General features: G+C 45.6%; 2 protein-coding genes and 1 long non-coding RNA gene across 3 annotated transcripts; 1 reads left to right on the top strand and 2 right to left on the bottom strand.

Annotated features, from left to right (window-relative positions):
- Positions 1-2,804: 2,804 nt before the first annotated feature.
- Positions 2,805-4,488, bottom strand: LOC109770784 (uncharacterized). The gene is made up of 3 exons (XR_002234685.3): positions 4,320-4,488; positions 3,730-3,791; positions 2,805-3,493 (listed from the first exon to the last, which is right to left on the bottom strand). It is a non-coding gene; the product is annotated as an uncharacterized lncRNA (long non-coding RNA).
- LOC109770783 (bark storage protein A) lies at positions 3,168-5,913 on the top strand. Its single transcript, XM_020329495.2, has 6 exons — positions 3,168-3,447; positions 4,106-4,173; positions 4,349-4,504; positions 4,910-5,101; positions 5,194-5,367; positions 5,483-5,913. Exons 1-6 carry the CDS (start codon positions 3,201-3,203, stop codon positions 5,672-5,674), a joined length of 1,029 nt encoding a protein of 342 aa, XP_020185084.1. The 5' UTR covers positions 3,168-3,200; the 3' UTR covers positions 5,675-5,913.
- A 155-nt stretch (positions 5,914-6,068) lies between these two features.
- LOC109770782 (pentatricopeptide repeat-containing protein At1g11290, chloroplastic) lies at positions 6,069-8,758 on the bottom strand. Its single transcript, XM_020329494.4, has 2 exons — positions 6,452-8,758; positions 6,069-6,273 (listed from the first exon to the last, which is right to left on the bottom strand). Exon 1 carries the CDS (start codon positions 8,701-8,703, stop codon positions 6,517-6,519), a length of 2,187 nt encoding a protein of 728 aa, XP_020185083.1. The 5' UTR covers positions 8,704-8,758; the 3' UTR covers positions 6,069-6,273; positions 6,452-6,516.
- Positions 8,759-9,303: the final 545 nt, after the last annotated feature.

Here is a 9,303-nt window from a genome sequence, read left to right on the forward strand (position 1 = left end):
TAGGTATTCCTTAAAAAAAAACTGTTGTAGCTATTACTAAGTACTTGCGCTGCGCTGCGGCCAACAACAGTTGCTAACTCAATCGGTTACGAACTGTACTTTCTAGCATGCGGTCAGGAGTTAGAGTCCAGGCGCCTGCTTTTAAATTTCCGTGATTTTTTACGTTCAGTGCTTACGGATGGGCCAGCCCTTTATGCACGCTCTTCAGTGAATGCTCTGCTCTTTGCCGCTCGCGAGCGTCCCATAGGACCTCTCGTTTGATCATGGAACACAGCGCCTATTTTATTTTTCTGGGCTGCATGGGTTGGGCCGTACAACAGGCCCAAAACGGCTGGCCGAGCTGGAAAGATAACGAAGAAACAAACCGGTTTACATACATGTGCAAAAATTGGAGCAAAATGGACGGACGAAATTACGGTGGTAAGAAATGGTTCTCTTTTTATTAGTAGGTATATAGATATACAATTTAACTAACACAAACGTACAGTATTTTAGCTACCACAAAACAATAAGAAAAGGTAAAACAACAAATAATCATCCTCCGTTTTGAAAATGCTTTTCCAGTACAACATTCAACACGTGATTTTGCTTAGTGACCCAAATCTTTTGACAGAGACATCCCCAATTACATCCCAGTATAAAAAATGGGAGGACGCTCATCACGTTCTCCACCAACCTAATCCCCATCGTGGAAAACAGACCAGGGTAGCTAATTAGGACTTGTACAATGCAAGACGCTTAGCGAGGTGCTTAGAGAAATAAATTAGTCTTTATTTAAGCATTAATACTTACTGTAGATGATAAACGCTTAATTAAACGTCTCTCTTATAGAAATAGGCACTGTGCTTCAGAAAACCCGGTTTTTTTTTCTGTAGGCACCTACCATCGTACAAGGCATTAAACTGCCCCATTCTCTCCTATTGTTGTGCTTCTAAGTTTGCTCCTCGCTGGCTTGCTTGCTCCCTGTCCAAGCCAGCATCGGCCATGGAGCTCTCCTGCCGCTAGTCCTGCTGCTCTGCTTACCGTCGGGATCGTTGACGACCAGCCCTGCCAGCACTGCCTGGGATGAACAGAGTGAGACAGCAGGTCGACAAGGCGAACAAACGTGGCTCGTCCATTGGCTCGTCATGTCGTACCTCGATGAGGACACCATGCTACTTCAGGCCTTGGCATGTCCAGCCCTATGTTGACCTCTATGGTGAGTCTGGGCCTCCCGTTTCTGATCCAAATCGCCTGTTGTAGATTGTGCAAATGAAGCACTAGGTTGACTTCTTGGTGGTCTTCAAACAGCTAGCAGTTTATTTTCAAAATTGATGAGATTTTTCCAAAATTGATGAGATTTTTTCAAAATTGATATACAGTCCTCTTTTTCAAAATCGGTGATTTTTTTCAAAATTGATGAAGTTTTTTCAAATTTCTGGAAAAATTCCAAAATCAATGGACTTTTTCAAATTCATGAATTTTGTAAATTCGCAAACCATTTTTTCTAATTCTTGAGTTTTTTCAAACCCACGGAACATTTTTCCTATTCACAAATTTTTAAATACTAGAAAATTATTCTTTTTTTTCTCCCTAGACCAATAGATTTCTACAGAATGAGTGAAAGAAAAAGGCAAGTTATGCCCCTGTGCCGCTGTGCAAACGAAGGAAAACAAGTGTGACTCGTGCGAGTGAGGAACATACTTGGCGATTCATGGGTTGGCCCATGCCCGCGCGCCCCTATGCGATGTACTCCCTCCGTTCTAAATTACTCGTTGTGGTTTTAGTTCAAATTTGAACTAAAACCACGACGAGTAATTTGGACCGGAGGGAGTAACTATTAAGGCTGTGTTCGGTACGTAGGGAGAAAAAACAAAGGAAAAAAGACACTTCACAGGAATAGGGCTGAAGGTTACCAGAGAACCTATAGGGTCTAGGAACATGGGAATCTAAAAAAGTAGGCTGTTCGGATCACGCTTGAGTGGCCATAGAAAAACGATGGGAAAGCATGGCAATAGCGGTGAACAAGGGCAGCTTTATCTCTACTTCTCACCTCATTGCGTCACACATCAGCTTATTTTAATTTAATTAGCTCTGTATACTAACTGCCAACGCTCAAGGCATCTCGCCTCGGTCTTCCGCGAAAAAATGTGCTCCACGCAGAAGTTCCATTTCCTCTGGAATGAGCATCGGAAGGGCAGATTTCCTCAGAACTACTGTAGGAGATTCCTGCATTCCGAACACCAGAAAGCAACATAAACCTTCGTGAACAGTATTCCTTCGAGATTCGTGCGAAAATCCTACAAACCGAACGCACCCTAACCGGTGCTAAAAGCGCCGGTTAGGAGCTGCCATGTTTCCAGTCCAACTATCAATCGAGGAGTGCGCTCCTTGGATGTGGCAACATGATCGCTATCTGGTGCGGAACGATAAATTCATGTATTTGTTTCTTTCTTGGTGCCTCCCAGTCATGCATGTTTGCTAACATCCTCTTGATTATGTGTCCGCCATCATGTCCTATGTTTATGTGTATTGAAATATACTTATTGAATGAAAATGGTGAAAAGAGGCAGATGTGCAAATGTAAAATGCATGGATGAATGGACGAGATGATGGGCTTTCCTACGCGTTCATGCGAACATGGGGTGAAATATATAGGAGCGGGTAAGTGTAGTTTAGGCATGTATGTCACATGAAGGTCGATGGGGAAATTAATAAAACGCACCAGGTATAGATGGCGGCCCGGCTTCTATATAAACACATGCATATTCTACCATTCTGTTTCACTTATCATGAAGTCTGAGATATGATGTCGGACTTTGTGATCCAGAAAACCAACTCCACAAATGATTTTCAGCAATATTTACATTTTCTTAAGCAAGGGCAAGCCCAGTTCCACTAACAGAAATAAACAGTGTTGAGGTACCCAAAAACAAAAACAAATAAAAAGAACGAATAACCCTCCTCTATTTTGCCATGTTTTTCCCAGTACAACATTCAGCACGTGATTTTGCTTGGTGGCCCAAATCCTCTGACAGAGACATCCCGAATCACATCCGAATATAAAAAATGGGAAAACGCTCATCACGTTCTCCACCAACCCGACCCAATCACCGTCGCCATCGCGGACCACAGACCAGCGGAGCTAATTAAACTGCTCCATCCTCTCGTATCGTTGTGCTTCTAAGTTTGCTCCTAGCTGGCTTGCTTGCTCCTTGTCCATGCCAGCCACGGCCATGGAGCTCTCCAGCCTGCCGCTAGTCCTGCTGCTCTGCTTGATGGCGGGCTCGTCGACGGCTGCCCTGCCGGCGCTGCCCGGGATGGACAGGGTGCGGCAGCAGGTCGACAGGGCGAACAGGCACGGCCCGTCCATTGGGCTCGTCATGTCGTACGTCGCCGAGGACACCGCGCTCCAGGCCTCCGGCTACTTCAGGCCTTGGCACGTCCAGCCCTTCATTGACCTCTACGGTGAGTCTCAGCCTCCCGTTTCTGATCCGAATCGCTTTCGGCTTTTCTGTAGATTGAGCAAGCAGTGGGTGAGTTTGGGCATTCCTAGTTGACTTTTTGGTTGTTATCAGACAGCAAGCAGCGAGTGCTGAACTGCTGCTAACTGGACCGAGACACCAACACACAACACAGAACAGAGTGGGGCAACAGGTAGACATGATAGTGTGGTGTTTATAACACTTAAGAGTGGCGAATATCAACTTGAAATTAAGAGATGCCTGAAGCTGTGCACACACGACGAACCTTACTGGCTCTGCAAATTTGCATGATCTGCGCTCACAAAGACCTGGACTCCCTTCCAAGACCTGAATGCAGATTGACCCATTTACTCATTTTCGATAACAGCTATGGAAAGGGGGTCCAGAAAGCGACTAGAAGGAAAACATGACACACAAGAAGATAACATACTCCATTAGAAAAAGAAAATGGAAAAGGAAGATACAATCATAACAAGTTCTCCGCTGTACCGTAATCTTTTTTACATGTTCACTGATTTTGCTTTCTCCTGATAGGACTGAGCTCTCATTCAAGCTCCATGACCAAGTATTTCACAGTCTTTAATGCATATATGTATTTATCTTCCTATGGCCTGAAGAATAGTCTAACCTCATTTTTCCAGGACGGAGGTTTCACATCGGGAGTATTCGAGGTGTGAATGTTATATACGCATTGACAGGGCAACGCAGGGTACTAAAACCTGAACTTCTGCATTTATCACTCCTGCTGTTATATGGAGGAGCTCCTTTTGATTTATAAAAAGAAATCAAGAAAGAAATACTTGTAGGCAGTAAACAACAACGTATGAATTCAAATACGAATTGTACTATGCTTACCTGTTACCACTGTTTCTTTGTTCTTCCAGTTGAATGCAGCTGTCACTGTACAAACTCTCGTCGACGTCTTTACCGTGTCTGGTATTGTCCATTATGGCACAGCAGGAAGCTCTAATGATTCAATGTCATTTGGAGATGTCAGTGTCCCCAAGTTAGTTGCTTATACAGGCGCTTGGACATGGAAGGTACCCTCCTAGTGTAATTAGCTTTAATTCCCCATTTCATGTTGCAATACTGGTGAGTGCAGAACTGCGGATACAGATAAAAACTGGAATCTGGTCATCTTTAAATCCAGTTTTCTTGCAAGGACACAAAATTTATTGCGCTGAGATAAAATATAAATTAATTAGTTCAAAGAAGAAGAAACCAAGTAAATAGTTCTTCTAAAAGCATATGTGCAGTTTAAACTGTGTGGTACACTAAAACAAGGGGAATCACACTAGTAGAATGTAAACACATCTGGACTCCAAAGAGAAGATAATTTAAGAACCACAGAATTAGAATTTAGAAGATAATTTACCATCAACCATCTCATACTTTGAACTCACTACTTAACAAGACCTCTGGTATTTTGATTTTGATTTTTCCAGAAGTACAAATCACTTAAAGAAGAGTCAACAGAACTAAACTTTGGACAATTTAACGTCCCGAATGGAGGAGAGAACCTGCTAGGGTCTCTGAAATACAGAAATGAGGAGCTATACTCAGTTGGCAAGCCCATGGAAGAAGTTTTCTGGTTACCTGTAGATTCAGCATGGTTCAAAATAGCAGAAGGACTTAAGGTGAGAGATACCACTATATTTCAGCTAAGCAAGTACGGGCTAATGCATAGAATCACAGCCTAAAATTTGCACTACCTGTAAAATTTCTGTAGGTCAACCTTGAAAGATGTAATGACACTTTCTGCTTACCAAAAACGCCACAAGTGGTTCATGGGCTAAAAGGAGCATCAGCCGACATGTTTCTAGACAATGCAGAATACCGGAAGTTCCTTTTCAGAGAATTTGCAGTGTCAACAATAGATGAGGAGAGCGCAGCAGTGGTGATGGTGGGTTCCGTATCTTATCTCTCATAGTCTTTACTTAAACATTTGCGCTCCAACATATCAGCTCAATCATAAAATCTAAGATATCACTAATTAAGAGCACTTGATATTTCAACAGACAACAACATCTCCTGGCGTACCTGTGATTGTGTTCCGGGGAGTATCTGATCTGGCTGGAGGGGAACCAACATGGTCATCAACAAGCCTGATGAACCTGGCATCTATTAATGCACTCAAAGTGGCAGTGGAGTTCATTGCTACAATTGGCAGGCAGATGTCGACACCATTAGCACAAAGTTCAAAAAACTGAGACAAAAGAGAGCTGACATGTCCATGGAGCAGGACTGTAGAATAGTTTTAAACAGCAATTGGGAACAAAATTCAGAGTGATAAGTGACCCTTAGCTTCAAAGTACACAAAACATTCAACAGAAGAATTATGTATTCAATATATACTCAATTGTACACATGCATATGTCAATCCGTTTTTAATGGGATTTTGGGATAATGCGGGAACAAAGTGGTGAATAAAAGACAGAATGTTCTTACAGTCCTTGATTTTCATTACAGGATACAAGATGTTGTTACATACTCATCTCACAGTCTCAAGTATGCAAAATGGCAAGACCAAGTGTTTATTAGTTATCAACAGTTTGCACTCATCATGTACATCATCTAATTCCAGACGAAAATAAAATAGCAGTGTTTTCTGTGGTCAACAACTTCCATGTGCACTATTTCAAATGAAGGTAGAAACATTACAATTGTTAAATGTGTTACAATACCAATGTAAATGGACTGGGATCTACAGAATGTTCCCTGAGAAGGTTAGATGATCATAAGAGGCTAAGAGCTGCCTGGTGCTTCAGAATTTTAGCCATGATGCCAATAAAAAAGGCACCTGCTAGACCTGTGAAAAAGTGTGGCAAGGTAATTCAGATCTAAAATTCTGATCATCAATAACAAAAAATCATTTCTAGAGAGTGCTATGGTCACACAAAGTGTGCCACAAATAAAACTTGGCAAGTGCCTTAATATATGTTCCAATTAGTTTAGTCCACATGATAGTACCGAATTCATAGGCTTACTTGTATAGTAGCTGTGCGAAGTTTTATCATCTCAAAATCCATATTAGACTGCCTTCAACACTTCATTACCAGTAATCTCCACATGAACATTTACCGTCCTTAAAATGGTGAAATCGTTGAATATCTCTCATGATTATTTCCCGTCCTGTCACCAGAGATATTAACTTGGTTGCATTGTGACAGTCGTTACAGACGCGGAGGTTCTTCTTTATCTGAATTGTTGTACCAGGGGATGTGCGGATGAGCCCATATGCAATCGCAAGTTTCTCACTGTGGGTGTTGAGTAACTGTGCCTTGACATCATCTTCTACATCATGTATAGAATCAGTGTCCGGCACATACCCCACAGCTTTGATCTCTTCTATTAGCTTAGCCAACCTTGCATAAATGTCCTTTGCCTGCTGGTGATTTGTGCTTCCAGAATAGAAGGTATGAATCTCGTTCTTGAGCTGCACAATACTCCATCCAGGAGTCTTTTGGAGGCCTTTCTTCTCCATAGCAGTTCTAACCCTTGCAACATCCTTCCACATTGAAGCATTTGCATAAATGTTAGCTAGGAGGACATGATACACACCTTCATCTGGCCCTAGCTCAAAGATCCTCTGCGCTGATTCTTCTGCCAATTCCACATTCTTGTGCAACTTGCAAGCGCCTAACATTGCACCATAAACACTAATGCCAGGGTCCACAGGCATCTTTTGGATAAAAGACCACGCTTCATCTAGCTTCCCAGCTCGGCCAAGAAGATCCACCATGGTACCATAGTGCTCCATCCCAGGCTCAAGCCCATAGTCCTCGTTCATGCTCGAAAAATATTTCCGCCCTTCATCAACCAAACCAGCATGACTGCATGCCGAGAGGACCGAAAGGAATGTTGTCTCGTTGGGCACTCTGCCAGAACTTTTCATCTCTTCAAACAGCTCAACTGCAACCTTGCCAAAACCATGTGAGCCGTACCCATGGATCATCGCATTCCATGTGATAACATGCCTTTCCCTTGCTGATTTGAAGAGACTTCTAGCTATACTGACACGGCCGCATTTTGCGTACATGTCAATAAGGGCTGTCAGAACATACACATCCTGATCTAGGTGCATCCTGATAGAGTATCCATGGATCCATCTTGCCTGCAGTGGATCTGAGATGTCTGCAAGTGCAGGAATGACACTGACGAGAGTGAACGAATCAGGCTTCACATTTTTCAGCTGCATCCTAGAGAAGAGCCTCACTGCATCTTCTGACCTTCCATTCTGTGTGCACCCGAGGATCATGGCGTTCCAGGAGATCCGTGTCTTGTAGCGCACCTCATCGAAAACCTGGGCAGCGAGGTCGGTCCTCTTGCACTTGGAGTACATGGTGATCAGAGCATTCATCACCGACACATTTGACTCCAGCCCAATCCTCATAAGTAGCTCATGGACACGCCTCCCCTCATCAAGATACCCAAGCTCGCCACAGGCGTGCAATGCTGCCAGAACAGATACATCCGTCACATCAACGCCCTCCCCCACCATCCTCTTGAACAGCGCGAGAGCCTCAGTAGCATCCCCATTTTCAGCATACCCCTTGATCATGGCATTCCAAGACACAGAGTTCTTGCCCGGCATCCGATCAAAGACAGCCCTAGCAACCTCAACCGCCCCGCACTTGCAGTACACGTCAAGGATCGCCGTGGACACATTGACGAGCTCGTCGAAGCCAGCACGGACCGCGAACCCGTGCACCTCGCGGCAGGCCCTGAGCGCCTGGGCGTCGGCGCAGGCGGGCAGCACGGACACCAGAGTGACGGAGTCGGGCCGCTCGCCGTCCTCCTCCTGCATCCGGACGACCATCTCCATGGCGGCGCCGGCGAGCCCGTTCCGCGCGTACCCGGCCACGAGCGCGTTCCAGGCGACGCGGTCGCGCACGGGCATACGGTCGAACACCCTGCGCGCGTCGCCCGGCCGGCGGCACTTGGCGTACATGTTGGCCAGCGCCGTGGCGGCGAGGGACTCCGCGGAGAGCCCCCGCGCGGCGAGCTGCGCGTGGACGGCGCGGCCGGTCGCGAGGTCGGCGCGCGCCGCGCAGAGCTTGAGGAGGGAAGTGAAGGTGCGGAGGACGGGGCTGGCGGACGCGGAGGAGGACATGGCGGCGAAGGCCGCGAGCGCGCCCGGCAGGTCGGAGCGCGCGGCCGCGGACCTCAGGCGCGCGTGGTGGTCGGCGGCGGCATGCCCGCCGGCGGGAGGAGGCGGCGACGAGGCCGAGCACAGCATGTCCGTCCTCTTGTATTCCTTTTTTTTTTATCAGAGTTATCCCATCACAACCTGACAGTCACAGGGCAGCTAAGCATCCGCACGAATCTCCAAGTTATTCCGCACGAATCTCCAGGTTTCCCCCAAATGTTCGGTGTCTCAATGCCTCTTTTTTTCTTCTATTTCTTCTTTTCTTCAATTGCATTGTTGTTGGTCTTTTTTGCGGCAGTGCGGGAGAATTTTTCTTGTAGTATATAAATTGTGGTGGTGAAACTAAGGGAACATTTGGATCTCAGGCAAGCGCTCGCCTAGCCTGACCCAACAAGCAGGCGAAGCATTTGGTTTCTGGACGAGCACACCTCGTTATTAGCAGTTTCCAGCTTTTCTCGCGTTTGAGCGAGCGAGCCGATTTGGCTCGCCTCCGTGGGCAAGGCTGGCCCTGCCTAGCAAGGCAATCAGGCGAGGGATCCAAACGTTTCCTAAATGACTCACGGAACAATTAGAGAACCCCTTTGACCGATGTTCGTGTTATTTGTGTAAGTCATACAATACGTGGTTGGTGAGAATATTCATCTCATGTCGATTTTATGAAATGTTTTTTTTTTCACGATCCAATGCGAT

The sequence above is a fragment of the Aegilops tauschii genome, chromosome 7 (genome assembly GCF_002575655.3).
Source record: "Aegilops tauschii subsp. strangulata cultivar AL8/78 chromosome 7, Aet v6.0, whole genome shotgun sequence".
NCBI lineage: Eukaryota > Viridiplantae > Streptophyta > Magnoliopsida > Poales > Poaceae > Aegilops > Aegilops tauschii.